Source organism: Anopheles coustani, chromosome 3, assembly GCF_943734705.1.
Source record: "Anopheles coustani chromosome 3, idAnoCousDA_361_x.2, whole genome shotgun sequence".
In the NCBI taxonomy this organism is placed as follows: domain Eukaryota; kingdom Metazoa; phylum Arthropoda; class Insecta; order Diptera; family Culicidae; genus Anopheles; species Anopheles coustani.
Window position 1 is genome coordinate 95,477,373 of NC_071288.1, and position 14,858 is coordinate 95,492,230.

Consider the following 14,858-nt stretch of genomic DNA (forward strand, 5'->3'; position numbering starts at 1 on the left):
GCAATTATTTAAATTTATCCCGCGTGTACGTACCACAGTATATTGCAATATTCCATGTTTCCATGAATCCAATCAACTTTCTACAAACTTAAAGAAAGGAAAATATTTAATTGTTTTTAGTTGATCATTTGAGGTATCTATTGTTCATTACGGCCTAGGCGGTGCAAAATGAGTAAAAAATTGACTATTTAGAATTAATTTGAATTTGTTTGATGCTTGTTCAACTAACAACCTTGGTTATTTTAAAGCAGGCAACGCTGCCGTCAGTTTCGTTCAATGAGAGATGGGAACATCAGATCTCTAAAAAGATTCGAATCTTTTGATCAAATCCATACGGAAATCCGAATCCCAATCCAGTCACAAGATGATAAAAAAAATCAATACCGGTCTAAAAATTGTTTATCCCATTCTGAATCCCCATCAAACAACCACTGATAACTTGCTCCGGCAAAAATGTAAATCGGTTTCTGCCATGAATCATTGCCACTCCGTGGGATAAGCATAATGGTAAAGCACCTCAGATAATCGACATTTTACTGTATTCTTTATATAAAAATATGTAATTGAATTCCTCTCAAATCTAAGTTAAATCTCGTTCTCTCTTTGGGTCAAATCTGATTCAAATCCCAAATAGGATTCAATCCTTTTACAATCCGTCAACCGATCACCATCACCAGCACTAGTTCTGTGTCCCGTCGAATCGTAAACAAACCCTTTGGATTTCTATTAGCAAACAAGCGCGATTTCATCAAATTTCGATCAAAATGGGCGACCGATACAACATTCACAGTCAACTGGAGCATTTGCAGAGCAAATATATCGGTACGGGACATGCAGACACCACGAAATACGAGTGGCTGACGAATCAACACCGGGACTCGCTGGCCAGCTACCTCGGACATTGTGATATGCTCAGCTATTTCGCGGTTGCCGAAAACGAATCCAAGGCCCGTATCAGATTCAACATAATGGAAAAGATGCTGCAGCCATGTGGACCACCTCCAGAGAAACCGGAAGATTAGAATTTGATCCTCTCCTTGTAAGCTCAATAAACAGCACCACAATTGGACTTGTAATTATGAATGAAAAGTGTACATTTATTTCGGTCATCTCTCATCGTTAGAACCTTTATCGCTTTCTATTCCATCTCGGTCGTCTTCTCCTTCACTATCCAACTGTATCTCTTGGAGCCGACTGTTTACTTTACTGACCAGTACATGCTGTACAATGGGAACAAGATCTCCACACGCTTCGTTCAGCAATTTACAAGCCTGCCACAGAGCTTCTACTTCCACATTTCCGTACTGTCGTATGTCTGGCACTTGATCCAGCGTGGATAGCTTCGCTAGCATCACCAAACCATGGTTATCCTCCGTGTACCCATCCATGCACAACCTTTCTTCCTCAGCCGTCGGATCCAATATAATCCGATCTCCAAGTATCCCAACGGTACTAGCCGTTATTACATCGAACATTGGTACGCACGCATCGGCCAATGCCAGACCAGCGGCAGTTATTACCACCGCTAGAGCGGATCCATCGTCTTCAAGAACATTGGCGAACACATCGATCTGCAGATTCGGAAACATGTGACGGCAAACAGATGGGTTCAGAGCACTGGTTAATGCGGTGGCCATGCTGCGTTCCCGTGCATCAGTTTGAGGAGTTTTACGTTGCAAGGAAGAAAATGGTGAAAACTTAAAATCGCAATATAGTTCACCAAGCCCACAGAACTTGTTTTGCTTCGGTATTTCACGCGGATCGAACACCGACACGATGGCTTTCGTGTTCCCAAGTTCAACGTAGGCTGATCCTTTGGCCGATGATACCACACCGACTTTTACAACTGTAGGGAAAATACCAAAATTGGTTCATGTTTTCTGCAAAGGTGATCGGCAATCAAACTTACAATATTTCCGGTTTTCTTGTAGACCTCGACCATCTTTTCGTTTTCCATCTTTTCCGAAGGCAGTACGTAAACGATCTTCATACGTTTCATCTTCAATAACCGGACAGTGGACACGATACGGTGTGGAATGCTCGGGTCCATTTACTCGCTTTGTATCTTGCGGCATCGCTATTCCGTCTGTAATTCAACCTTTTTCCTCAATACGATCAAAACATTCCGCTTTTAAATATTTCCAAAAACAATGTGTTCAATGGTGTGTTGTTTATGCCGGCAGTACTGACATTTCCACGCCTTTGGCGCCATCTACTGATTTTTTAGGAAACTATCCGTTTGAAAAAGTAAACAGAATAACTGACTTCAAAGGATTCTGCTTCCGGAATCGGGTATCCTCGAATAACAAAACTCTTTGTGTTAGCAACAGCAACAAAAAACGAAGAGCATTAAATTTGAAACCTCATCACACAAGCATCCTTTTCACATTCAAATAGCTTTTGCAATAATTCAATAAAGTTCCCACCTGTTCTCCAATACGTTTAATTTGCTTATCAACAAAACAATTTGCTTCTTCCTCTTTTTGTCCAATGTTTTCATGTTCACTCTCCTTTTCGTAATACATCGAACAGGTCCTAAATAAACAAATTCTTCTTCAAACAAAAAATCTACGGTCCGCTCATGCGCAATGTGAATTGCATCCTTTTGAGGTTCGATTTTCCATTCCATCGTATCCTTGCTCATCAGATGTCAGCTTTTCTGAACCACATCAACATCGAATCGTAAGTTTTTGTTCTGTTGTAAGCCTATTCTGATTTCTAATTTCGACCCAACTTTGTCTCTCCTAAAGCACGATAATGAAACTAAAATAAGCTCAACACCGCTGCAGCCATGACCGTCGTCGGAGGACACAAGCTGAGCAGCATCAAATCCATGAAGCTGTTTGTCTGCCTCATTGGTGTGAGCTCGTTCCTGCTTCTCATTTTCTGCCTATACACTACCATTAGCACGCCGGAAAAGGAAGTGGCCCCGCTCTCGCTGCCAAACGATGGCTACCAGAACGTTGTGTCCTACGAGCTGTGGCGCAGTCAAACTATCATACCGGAGAAGTACAACGAACACCAAGTCAAGGCGCGCATTATTCGGGACAAAATCAAGCGATTGGTGGCTAACAACCAACACCAGGCCACGGCACCAGCAGCCGAGCATCGGAACAGGACTATTCCGTTGAATCGAAATGTTCAGATATTTTACCATGGTACGGTCGCGTGGTACAAATCGCAACCAACGCGTCCCTCCGGCGATCGGTTGGTTGCGCGTATTTATGAAAACAATTCCGTTTCCTTCAAACCGAACGATGAGCAGATCATAAATACCGCGTTCTACCCAAAACGACGGCTGTACAACACGAGCGAGGCGATCGTCCGGGAACATTTTAACGAAATACAAAACTGTGGCATCGGAACAGTGATCCTAGGATGGCAGCCCAACTTTTCCGACTACCTTCTCCGGGTGATCTTCAAGGTGGCACAACACTACGATTTGCAAATCGTAATTGAAATATTAGAGTACGCCGATCGTACGATCGAGAGTATAAGAAGCAATATAAAATACTTCACCGATGGATTTGGAAAGGGCCCCGCCGGCATCGAAAGTACTCTTAGCTACTACAATGTGCTTTCCAAAAAACGAGAGCTACCCCTGTTCTACATCCGCAAGGCATATCGCATCGGGGACACCGAGTGGAAACGACTTCTCAGCCGCAATGGAATCCTAACAATACGTGGAACAAGCTATGATGCTATCCTCGTGGCGCACATCACATCCAAGGACCACAAGTCTATCGTTCGAAGGTCGGGCTTCGATGGGTTCTACACGTATCTTCCCAGTAACGGTGCTAACTATGCGTCCACGTGGAAAAATTGGAACCAGCTGAAAAAGTTTGCCGACAGTTACCGCTTGCTATTTGTGCCGACCATCGGTCCAGGTTATTACGATCGTCGAAAGTACGAGCGAAAGGTGAATCAAAACCACGGCATTACCAACATCAAACGCTACCGATCCAATGGGCAATATTTCGACGTCGGATGGCGTACGTCGCTGAAGAACAATCTGCAAATAATCACCATCAACAGCTACAACAACTGGGTTGATGGCACGCAGATCGAGGCCGCCATACCGGTGTTCGGTTTTCGGGACTACCTGCCGGGGCCACCGGAAAAGTATCTCGACTTGACGCAGTCCTGGGTGGAGGAGTACGTTAAGTACAAGTGGAACAACATCAAATTGAACAAGAAAACCGATTTAACACTCAACTGTTACGATTTTATCAACAACACTATTTGTTAAGCTTGTGTGTAGGTACATATTTCAACGGATGTGAAAAGTTTAGCGGACAATTGCGAAAACCCAAATTTAATGCCAAAGCTAAAATGATGTCCTCCGCCGTAGTAACCTATTGTCGTTATGCAGATAGTCTGTTTAGAAGAGCATAGTACTAGCATTGGAGAGTATACAGTAGAATGTGGATAGCTTACAAAATTGTAAATAAATTTTCGAATGATTGAAATATTACAATCGATTTATTGTGGTCAACTTTATACAACGGTACAATTGAACGCGAGGATTCAATCGTTTCAAGCCAGCTGTTTGACGGTTACTGTCAAAGCAGGCGAACCCCTTTGACAGCTCAAGCAGTTCAGAGGTGTTATTTTCAGTGTTTACAAACTTTTCCAAAAATGACTTTCGAGGAGCAATTAATTGCAAAAGTTCGCGCAAATGAAGTGCTTTACAACGTGAAAAATGTAAACTATCGACGGAAGAACGACAAGGAAAGGCTCTGGCAGCAGATTGCATACGAACTAAACTGCTCAGGTGAACTGCTCGTTCTGCTCACGGCTTCAACAACCGGGCTGGTATCCCCAGTTCCGGGCGTAGAAGTGATCACCTAACACTAGCCTACAGTATGTTCTTTTCTTTGGTCTGTGGTTGCTTATGCTTACAGTGGAAGTTTGCAAACGCCGATGGAAGAGTTTGCGGGACAAATTCATTAAACTGAGCAGAGTGGAGCAGTCTGCCCGAGGGACTTCCGACGAGGAGCAGCCAAAGAAATGGCGTTATTTCGACAGCTTGACGTTTCTGCAAGGATACAACAAAAGTTCACTGTAAGAGCACTCGTCCGCCGGTTTTGAATCACGTTTACTAACGCATCCTTTTCCTTAGGGCAACGGCAAACTTCCTGGACAGCATGTACCTTACCGAGGAAAGATACGTCGATATCAAATGTGAACATCCGAACGGTAGACAGTTCGTGCGGGAAGACAATGCCGTGACGGTGGCCGTCGAGTGCAGTTCGGGGATTGTAAATACCGACAGATATACCGCCACGGACGCTCGCAATGGTGCCACCGTTACGCTCGACGTCCAAAGTGGCACCGTGAGCGGCGGTCGAAAGCGTCAGCTGGATCTCATCGAAACGGAATGTGTAAAAATCATTCGTACCGCAGCTGAAGCGATTCAAATGGAGGCCAGCTGTAACATTCGCAAGACCAGCACGCAAATGCTGTTCGAGGCTCTAGCTCATCGGATCGACGAAGCCAACCTACCGGCTTCCCGCTTGAACGCCCTCCAGACGGCCGTGACCAACCTAGTTTATTCGTCCTTATGAACGGCAGCAGGACAGGGAATTTTTACAAGCTGTAAGAGAGTGGTATATAAAGATTAAGATTCACTTGCAAAAGGAATTTCCGCTGCAATATACAACCGATGGGATTGGAAGACCTTAACCGGGCGTGTGGCAAAACACTTTACGTAAATGCTCTCTTTCTCTGTCTGTCACTTTATTAGTTCATGGTCGCTATAGATTCTTTTTTAGAATAATTCTCCGTAGTTGGTTATGTTACGAAACGTAGAAATACGCAATTAGTTTGTCTTAGAGAGCGCCAAGCCAGACGATTGGATCATGCAATAATGTAATGTTCATATTGTACAACATTAGCATAAAACACTGTGTCCAGATAGTTTTCGAATTTTTCACGAAATCTTTTGTTACGATATTAAAAGAGGAAACACCGGAAAACCCGCGTTTGGGCCTGCGCTGGACATTAGCTCAAAGTGTTTTCTAAAGATTCAGAAAATCAAACTTATTACTGTACTCTAAACTAAGGGTACAATGTACAATTAAGGCATACACATAAAATTGCAATAAATACAAGTATGTTATGTGCTTTCGAATGTAGACCAAGGCGTTTGGTTAATTTTCTTTCTCATTATAGGTTATTCAAAACGCATATTTTTAGTGTTTTTTAGATTCGGTTAGTTTTGTTATTCATTTTTAATTCATTATGCCAAACATGCATGCTCCATTTTTTTTCTGGAAGGGAGTCAAAAAACAAACTGAGAGAAAAAGAATCAGGAGCATACGTTCGCCGAAAAGTGTAGACCTCAATGTGTTCCTATATGCTTTTGAAGTGAACATAATGTATTTTGTAAATGTCTTTTCGTTTTGATCATCAAACAGCTTGTACCAGAAGATTGTTACTTTACACATAAGCACTGTCATTCAATGTTAGCCGCATTTGCTGTCTTTTTGTTTGTTTTTTGTTTTATAACTGCAGTTACTTTAATTTGTACTCAATCACTTCATCTGCCCGCCGTTTTATGGCCATTCTACTGAAAGTATTCGCAATGTAGTTTTCGTTCTTTAGTATTATCAATTATGAAATGCGTTTCATAGTTTTTTTTTTTTACTTCCGTGAATAGTGACTTTTCGGTTTTCCATGCATTTAACCTCTAATGATTACTGACGATGAAAATCGATCGAATGTTGTTTTTACCATACGCGTGATCACCAAATTTGTTTCTTTCTCTGCTTTTCCACCACGGCACCGGTGTAAGTAGAATAGAATCTGAAGCGAGAATCGAGCTCTCGCATGGCTCAACAGAAAAATATTTTAACGTTTAACATAAATGCCCAAATTACATACGTGTGGTTGTACAGAACAGAACACCCTATTAGTTTTTTGTTTCGGAAAACTTTACAAACTTTAAAAACCGCGCTTGTTTTACGTTTCATTTTGAGTCTCAAATTGTTAAGAGACGGATCCGTAAAATGATCTCATATCGTATCAAATCTAGCTATAATCTGGACACTGCAGAGCACAAGAGTTGTCGCAATGCGTAATAAGTTGGCATATAAAACAATAGCTCCACGTCCTCCTATCGGTTTCGTCGTTGCTGCTTTCGCTCGGTTTCGCCCTTCGATTCAGACAATTATTTCCTGCTTCCTGCTTTACAAAATGATATCGTCATAAAAATAGGTTCGATTAAACCTCGTTTGAATTTTCGTCCGTCACGCACACATCATAGTCAAGTATCACGCAGATATCACGTAAAAGCTGGGCAGATTCGTCTAGCTAACTAACTGCCGATACGATTCCCAACAGATACTACTGGAACGGTGTAGGAAAGAATACAAAGGAAGGATAACAATAAACAAATATATCTCTCCATTCCGACCGCCCGACCGCTCGTTGGTTAGTATATCAAAGTTGTGGTTGTGGAAAGGATTCTTTAAATAATCAACGTATCTACAATCACGCATCGAAATAGTGGACAAACCGAAGGTTAGTAATGGATCCAAGAAGTGCTCCTTCAAATACTTGCTTAGTTTGATTTCAGTTTGGTGTAATATTTTTTCCCTATATCCTTCTTACATATTTGGGATTGCAAAGAAAAAAAAAACAATTACAATTCACGATACTTTGGATTCTCTCCTCCCTTTTTGTTATAGCTCTAGTTAATCACTTTCACGCTTCCCGCGCACCTTCGAGTCGCTACTGTGCGTCACTTTGCAGGAATAGGTGCAGATTTCGAAACGTTTTCTACATTCTAGCTAAATAAAAAGGTAGAGTGTGCAAGTGTGCGATTTTCTTTGTAAAAGACGGTATCACTTTTATAGAATTCCAATGTTGCGTGTAGCAGAATATCAAACAGTACTTCGCCATCTTCTTAGCTATGCTTTCGTTTGGTTGCATCCCGTCCACATCCGTACGCGCGTGCAGGTTGTTAGCCATTGTACATTTGAAGTAAGCCCCTAGCTATCCTTTTAAGTTTTAAGTATATATTTCCCCTATCTATTCCATTAATGCCCAAACTTTCTCCCGCAGGATTGCATTTAGTATTTTGATCACCATAATTTGTGTTGTGCTTGTTGATTCATTTCTCACCATTCTTACACATTACGAGTTTGTAAATCTCTCTCTATATACGTTGTCAAATAGCGGGTGTTTTCTAGTGGACCATAGCAAGTCAACATTCAACTGGTCACATGTAAAGTAAGGAATTTTAAAGTATGACACCTTAGAGCATAATTATATTGTAAAAAACCGCGAAACCACATTACCACATGCTAACAAAAGTTGTGATTTATCAAAAACAAAACTCAAATGAAAACGGCTAACTGACTGCGGGGCTTAGGTCAAGGGACCTTATCTTTCCGTACGCTGAGATTGGTGTTAGACTTCCACTACCGACAATCGACAAACACTTTTAAATCATCCGCCTGATAGTATCGATCCGCGAACAAAATTCCGATAGCACTTTCTATTAGGAAGGTTCTACTTCTTATACATAAGGCTTACCAGCGAAACAAATCGATCGTACCAATCGACGAAGCGGAGCTTCATCAAACGCACGTTGTTGAACTCGATCTGGTCCAACCGCATCAGGCTTTCGTTGATCATTTCCTTCGTCTTGTCGGTGCTGTTGTCCATGTGCTCCTGCAGGAACAGCTGGATCATATCCTTGAACGTCTGCGGGAAGCAGCAGATCACCGTGTACATCGCCTTGTACCAGTCGTTGGTGTTGCTCCAGTCGATCTTCTGACCGAGCGTCATGTCGAGCATCAGCTTGAGGAAGGATTGCAGCAACTGCGAGACTAGCGATTCCGGGTTTTGATGGCAGCGGACGGCCTGTGCAAACACTTCGATAAACTCAACACACTTTTGCTCTACCTCGGAGGTGAACGACGTCAGCCCAAGCTCGACCGATGCAGCAAGCTGTTTTAGGAAGTCGGGATGTAACGCTGGGACCTGCGGTGGAGGAGACAATTTTATAACCGAAAGCTTGAAGAATTATGGTTCATTTCAATCAACCAGCATACCACGTAAGGTCTGTTGTCCACAAAGTTAGTAATTGTGATGTAGTACTGGTAGCAAAGTTCCGGGTAGCGTATCAAATCGGCCGTAATCAGCGGAACAATGCTTGTCAGTCCGTAGATAATAACATCCGACGCTTGCTGCATCGTTTCCTCGTCGTTTCCGACCCTCCACGAGCTGAGCCCGTGAATAAGCTTCAGAATGAGAATCAGATCCTGTGGGTCGCGCTCGTTGTTCGTGGGATCGAGCGAGATGCGGTTTGTATTGTTTTTAACATAAACGGCAAACACATCCATAGTGTACTGGTGGACGGCGACTCGAACCGTCTTTACATCGGCCGATTTTTCCAGCTCCGTCAAAAGCTCCAGCACAAGCTCAACAATCACCTGCGAAGAGAAGGTAGTCATATTATACTGACGAAGACTTAACTGGGTTTCTCGATCCGATCATTCACTTACTGTGTCATTTTTATAGACCGACATAAATGTTGCCAAATGCTTGCAAATCGGTTGAATTTCGTTGAACAATATAATGATCATATTGTCAAGTGCCCCCTGCACGCAGCCGATCGTTTCTTCCAGCACTTCAATAACCTTCTGCTTAAACTGTTCGTTCTGATGTACGTGCGCCTGCCGTTGGAAGGTTGCCTGGAGCAGATTAAACTTCTCCTTCGTTGCCTCGATGATGCGCGTCATGTACTCGCCACGCATTTCTTCTGCCTCCACGCTGCAGCCGATCGTAACGAAGCCACGCAGTAGCTTTCGCTTCACCGTCATAGGAAGATCGAACCCCTTAAGGTCGCAAATCGAGCGGAAGTACTCCGAGTTGAAAATTGTCTGCGCCCGGAACCGATTCCGTTGAAGTTCCAGCAGCAGCTCGACCGTCTCCTCCATGACGGTCGGTTCACCGCGCAGATGTTGTGCATTTAAACAGATTTTGTTCAGTAAATAATTTAATACCCACGATGCGCCACCCGTGCCGACGCCGAACGCTGTGGCGAAGATATGGTTCGAGGAAGGTTCGTACGGTGCCATTACGTAAGAGCTGCACCAGTGCCGCAGGTACCACATCAGCGTTGCGCTGAGCTGCGGGCTAAGGAACTGATACATGCGCACCTCGATGGCACTCTTCTCCAGCTCGCACAGTCTAAAGCCGGCCGCCATCAGTCTGATTACCGGATCGACATTCGATTCCGCGTTCGGAATCTCCTGAATGTCCTGGTTCGGTGAGGCGAGCAATTTTAAACTGTTCGATACGTCGGTCACACCCGACTCGGCCTGCCGTTTGCAGACAGTAATAATTGCCTCCGGAACCAGAGGAGTTTCGCCATCTGACGCAAGCGCCATCACATGCCCACTGATCAGCAGCAACCAATGGATATCCTCGAACAGGTTTTCCAAGCTCATTCCGTCGGAGATAGAGAGTGATTTCGAAGCGTGTAACATATGCAAATGGGTTCCGAGCTTACGCGTTCGATCTTCCAATAGCTTGGCCAACAAACCAAGGGCGTGAAGCAAAATTTGTCGCCCGAGGAATCCAACCATCTTCAGCTGCTCCGTGAAGCGATCCCGGTCCGACTCTTCGATATCGGTTATTTCATTCTCTCCCCCATCACCGTCGCGACCACCGGCGCCACGGATTCCCTGCGGTGGAGACAGATGACACTGAACGTACTTCTCGAACATTTGCGTAATGTACGGCAGCATCGGTTCGATCGGGAAGTTTTTTCTGTCCTCGACAAACGAAAGCCAGATGGTGAACATATTGCTCAGGGCATCGATGTAAAACGCTTCGTCCGGTGCGGCCGATTCTTCAGCCGCCGATTGCTCCAAAAACTTCATGGTCATAGTGAAGCACAGTTGAATCGACGCATCGAACAGTGAGTTCGGTAGCATCTGCAACATTCCGGTGGGCAGGAATTGAAGCAGCTTACGGAGGATCAAGGAAAAGCTGTACGCCTCTTTGTCCTTTATTTCGATGCTGAAAGGAAATACGGATTTATTGTCAAAAGAGAACGTTTTCCAAGTCCCAATATCAATGCTTTCCAAAGCTTACTTGTTTAGCAGAGAAAGAAAGTGTGTCAAGTAGTTTGCCAAGTAGGACATACTTTCTTCCACGTTTTCCGTTATGATGGGGCCCCGTAACGTGGACAGCTGGAGAATACACGTCAACGCCTTCGGCTGCAGGTCTTCGATTTCGCGCGTCTTCCAGTAGGTGTGAAAGAACACTTCCAACACTTTCGCATCAAATATAACATTTTTCCATTGCGACTGCAGCCGGAGTGGGGGCGCATGGACCGCTTTGGTGACCGTTTCCGACGTATCGATGATACTCTTCGACAGCGAGTGTCTCATTCGGTAGTTTCGTAAATTGGGCAACAAAAAGCCCCACGTCAATACGGTCTCCATAACGGTGAGCAGTTGCTTGAAGAAATACATTTGCATCTGGTTGGTCGTATCGAATCCGTTCACTATCTCTGCCATGGCCTGCAGCGTCATGACGAACGTTTGCAGCAAATCTGAATCCTCAAATTGCTTCTTTGCTTTGAAATGTTCCAACGTGTTGAGTCCCGTGTCGTCGGAACGAACAATGTTGCAGTACTCCTCCAGGATCGCCAGCATAATGCTGCAACTTAGAATCTGCTGCTTCAGGTCACCTGAGTTGAGCATCTTTTTCGTTTCTTCGATTATTTGGCCCCGCTCGGCCCCATGGTCTTCGAGGCTGGTGCGCTTGATCATAATTGCCACGACCTGCAGCAGTTTGTCGCGGATAAACACCGGCACGTTACGCTGGATAACGTAGTTCAACAGGTACTGGCGCAGCGAGGCTCGATCCTGCTCAGCAATGAATTTCCATTCCCCAACGATGGCCTTTTTCAAGACGTCCGCCGCCTCGAACAGGACCAAATCGACCGCCGACTTCTCCAGTATCGCTTGACACAGTGCATAGGGCGTCTTTGTTCTACGGAAGGTGGTGAAAATCGCTTCCGATTCCTGTCGTTGCTGGTTTGTTATGGAATTCGGCGGTGCCTAGTGAGTGAGCGGAAAATAAATAAAAATCGACCAAATAGAAGGTTAAGTGAAAGCTTTCGGGAAAGCGAGAAAAGTAAACAGTAATCAAAACAAAGAACTGCAAACACTTCGCTTGGGATGGGCCGAGAACGGCGCACAACCTATTGATTTTCCTTGCGCTGGGGAATCCCATAACAACACGCACCGCGCACGCATTCCAAGGTCCTGTGGATCCTTTGTTTTTTCATCACATCCCGATTTTCCGGACCTTCCCTCCATGACTTACCATGATGATGTGGGCTGCCGTTTCAAGATCCTTCAGATATGTTTCATCCATATTGCTGTGTGATTGTTGTTGTTATGCTTGCATTCAGATCGGAAAACAGATTTCCACTCGGGGAAGAAGGTGTGGATCGTTGACTGCCCTTGATTATGTTTTGCAAGTACGCATGAAAGGAAAATTTGACACCGGAACTACTACCACTTTTACACACAACCCGCTCAGACAAATTGGCAAAACACTTGTCTCGCACGGAACGATATGGAAAAACAAACGATCTTCCTGCGTATTGCGTAGAGTATGATTTTATCGTCCTATTGTTGAACCGGATTTTCTTCGACTAAACACACCTCATGGTTCAGCGGACCAAACGAAACTCCACATGCGGAGCAAACCGTACGCTCCGTTAATGATTTTCCACGCTATTTACACCGTCTCCCCCGGGGGATATGATAACACGTCGCTGCTTTACGAACCGGCGACAACACTTTTAGCAACAACCATTCGATCCTACTGCCGCCTAGATTGCTTTTTTCAATGTGCCATGATTGCTTTAGCTTTTTTCAACTTGTGTTTTGTTTCTTGTCAAGTAGTGTTGGCACTGCCAAATAATAATAATCAAGCTTCAAAAACCTTGGTCACAACTGTAAATAATGGCTAAAGCAACTAATTTCTAAATAACTTTTTAGTGGCTTGGCCAATTTTAGCGACAGACCCCTCAAACGAAAGGTCTTTTAAAGACTGATAACTCTGTGCAATAAAGACTCTTCCGTAATTCTTAGTTTATGAAATTCTGAGGCGTAAGTGCAGAAACCTTGGTTGGCATTTTCTGCTGAAATAACAAATTTGTTAATAACTTTACAACTGCTGAACCGATATGCACATGTGACCTCTTAAATGAACAAGCTCGATTTAGTCTTTGGATGAATTCAACCATTGATTGTACAATTGTTAAAGTAACACATCATATGAAAAATCGGCATTAGATAAGCATGTATGATATGACGGATTGGGATTCGGATTCGAAGATCCGGTTCTCAGAATGGATTTGAATCGAAAGATTCGAATCCCTGTATGGATATAGTTTACTCATCACTAGTTGGCATAATTGGAATTCGGAAGATCCTAACACTCGATTCCATTTGACAGATTCGAATCAGATTTGAGTCACTTGGGATTTGAATCAGATTTGACTCGGACTCGATTTGATTCGATTCTGGCTTGATTTGATTCTTGAATTGAAAATATTTGAATTTGATGTAACTCAATTCAGACACGAGGTGAGTTGAATTAGTTATGTAATGAGTAACGAGAATGGATTGCCCATACATTGAGTTTTACATTTACATTTTATCGTATTTTTATTAAAAATGACATTGAAAACTTGAAAACCGTTAAAAACCGGTAATAAATTTTTTTTTTTTTAATTTCAGAGATGCATAAATTTCCATACTCGGTAAAAAGCCTATTAAACTAAATGATATCATATCAATCATATATCCCCGTTGCATATATACAGTTAAACCATACATCCAGTAGTACTTTATTAAATAAAAGTCCGATGTTCAATATTTCTACACGCTTTTTATTTATTTTTATTCTCAATTTTCCTTAGTCACTGTGTAATCATTTACTTGCTGTGTAACATAAACATGCTAAACGTCCACAATGCTATTGACCGTTGGCATTATGCTTCACAATGCTTTTTTGAGTCGTGTTGTTATTCTAAACCTTCCATACTCTCCCCAGTACAATTGAATTCGTTTTTCCAAAAAGAAAAATAACTTCACAGGTGATAAAGTACGTTTTAACATTATATTAACATAGTCCCATACCCGCCGAATTCAGCTGGTTAGTTTACCTGGCGCAATATTGGTCGATAGTCAACAAAGAATCATTTCTACCACCTCATTCACTAGGTATTTTTCCCCTCTGTTTGCTGACCATGCAACCTGGGTGCTAATAACTCAATGACTATGTTGAAAACTTAATTTTAATTACAGTTTTGCGAATAGCTTGGTCGACTGCTTGCGCGTTCTTTAAAGAAACTTTTTTAAAAACTCTAGACCCCTAAGAAACAAGTTTCGGCTTAGCGACACACTGGAGGATGTATTTTATTTTGAAAAGGAAAGGAAAGTAAACCTTTCTTACGTTTCCTTTTCATAGATGATATTGCATCGCCCCAGCACTAATTAGTTTGATTTGTGTCGTTATCTTCCGCACCTCTCGATAAAGGACAATTAAGGAGAAGCTTGTCGAAACTAACACTCTCTAAAGTAAGCTGCTCGCGCACATCGTTCTTTAGCCTACATTAACAGCGAATACAATTCTACTCTTGTTGCCGATAGTGGTCGAACAAATAAATACAATTTCTGTAACTGGCCATCCTGCGGAAAATCCTGACCAGCACGTGGTGGTTGAGAGCAAAACGTGTCTGCGTTTGAATCAGAGAAGTAAACTCAGTCTTTCATATTCGTGCGCATCTTGATAGACTTTGTGGTGGGAATCTT

At 43.1% G+C, this 14,858-nt stretch overlaps 5 protein-coding genes across 5 annotated transcripts; 3 read left to right on the top strand and 2 right to left on the bottom strand.

Moving 5' to 3' along the window:
- Positions 1 to 682: 682 nt before the first annotated feature.
- Positions 683 to 1,075, top strand: LOC131271930 (splicing factor 3B subunit 5). Its single transcript, XM_058273516.1, has one exon. It carries the CDS (start codon positions 765 to 767, stop codon positions 1,020 to 1,022), a length of 258 nt encoding a protein of 85 aa, XP_058129499.1. The 5' UTR covers positions 683 to 764; the 3' UTR covers positions 1,023 to 1,075.
- Positions 1,071 to 2,166, bottom strand: LOC131271929 (exosome complex component MTR3-like). Its single transcript, XM_058273515.1, has 2 exons — positions 1,910 to 2,166; positions 1,071 to 1,846 (listed from the first exon to the last, which is right to left on the bottom strand). Exons 1-2 carry the CDS (start codon positions 2,073 to 2,075, stop codon positions 1,107 to 1,109), a joined length of 906 nt encoding a protein of 301 aa, XP_058129498.1. The 5' UTR covers positions 2,076 to 2,166; the 3' UTR covers positions 1,071 to 1,106.
- Positions 2,167 to 2,632: 466 nt separating this feature from the next.
- Positions 2,633 to 4,475, top strand: LOC131258489 (glycoprotein endo-alpha-1,2-mannosidase). The gene is made up of 2 exons (XM_058259815.1): positions 2,633 to 2,682; positions 2,751 to 4,475. The coding sequence occupies exon 2, from the start codon at positions 2,792 to 2,794 to the stop codon at positions 4,247 to 4,249; it is 1,458 nt and encodes a 485-aa protein (XP_058115798.1). The 5' UTR covers positions 2,633 to 2,682; positions 2,751 to 2,791; the 3' UTR covers positions 4,250 to 4,475.
- Positions 4,476 to 4,602: 127 nt separating this feature from the next.
- Positions 4,603 to 6,131, top strand: LOC131258534 (transcription factor Adf-1-like). Its single transcript, XM_058259869.1, has 3 exons — positions 4,603 to 4,774; positions 4,905 to 5,064; positions 5,123 to 6,131. Exons 1-3 carry the CDS (start codon positions 4,639 to 4,641, stop codon positions 5,565 to 5,567), a joined length of 741 nt encoding a protein of 246 aa, XP_058115852.1. The 5' UTR covers positions 4,603 to 4,638; the 3' UTR covers positions 5,568 to 6,131.
- Positions 6,132 to 6,941: 810 nt separating this feature from the next.
- On the bottom strand, positions 6,942 to 12,883 carry LOC131272461 (exportin-4-like). Its single transcript, XM_058274200.1, has 5 exons — positions 12,355 to 12,883; positions 11,113 to 12,086; positions 9,516 to 11,037; positions 9,063 to 9,443; positions 6,942 to 8,991 (listed from the first exon to the last, which is right to left on the bottom strand). Exons 1-5 carry the CDS (start codon positions 12,403 to 12,405, stop codon positions 8,518 to 8,520), a joined length of 3,402 nt encoding a protein of 1,133 aa, XP_058130183.1. The 5' UTR covers positions 12,406 to 12,883; the 3' UTR covers positions 6,942 to 8,517.
- Between the last annotated feature and the right edge of the window lie 1,975 nt (positions 12,884 to 14,858).

Bases quoted from the DNA above. Each gene is read 5' to 3' on its own strand.
- LOC131272461 (XM_058274200.1), bottom strand. From the start codon at position 12,405: ATGGATGAAACATATCTGAAGGATCTTGAAACGGCAGCCCACATCATC. The intron at 12,087-12,354 runs GTAAGTCATGGA...CTCACTCACTAG, and splicing joins CGGCAGCCCACATCATCATG to GCACCGCCGAATTCCATAAC. The intron at 8,992-9,062 runs GTATGCTGGTTG...CCTCCACCGCAG, and splicing joins TGGACAACAGACCTTACGTG to GTCCCAGCGTTACATCCCGA.
- LOC131258534 (XM_058259869.1), top strand. From the start codon at position 4,639: ATGACTTTCGAGGAGCAATTAATTGCAAAAGTTCGCGCAAATGAAGTG. The intron at 4,775-4,904 runs GTGAACTGCTCG...TTATGCTTACAG, and splicing joins ATACGAACTAAACTGCTCAG to TGGAAGTTTGCAAACGCCGA. The intron at 5,065-5,122 runs GTAAGAGCACTC...CCTTTTCCTTAG, and splicing joins GGATACAACAAAAGTTCACT to GGCAACGGCAAACTTCCTGG.
- LOC131271929 (XM_058273515.1), bottom strand. From the start codon at position 2,075: ATGCCGCAAGATACAAAGCGAGTAAATGGACCCGAGCATTCCACACCG. The intron at 1,847-1,909 runs GTAAGTTTGATT...TTTTCCCTACAG, and splicing joins ACAAGAAAACCGGAAATATT to TTGTAAAAGTCGGTGTGGTA.
- LOC131271930 (XM_058273516.1), top strand. From the start codon at position 765: ATGGGCGACCGATACAACATTCACAGTCAACTGGAGCATTTGCAGAGC.
- LOC131258489 (XM_058259815.1), top strand. From the start codon at position 2,792: ATGACCGTCGTCGGAGGACACAAGCTGAGCAGCATCAAATCCATGAAG.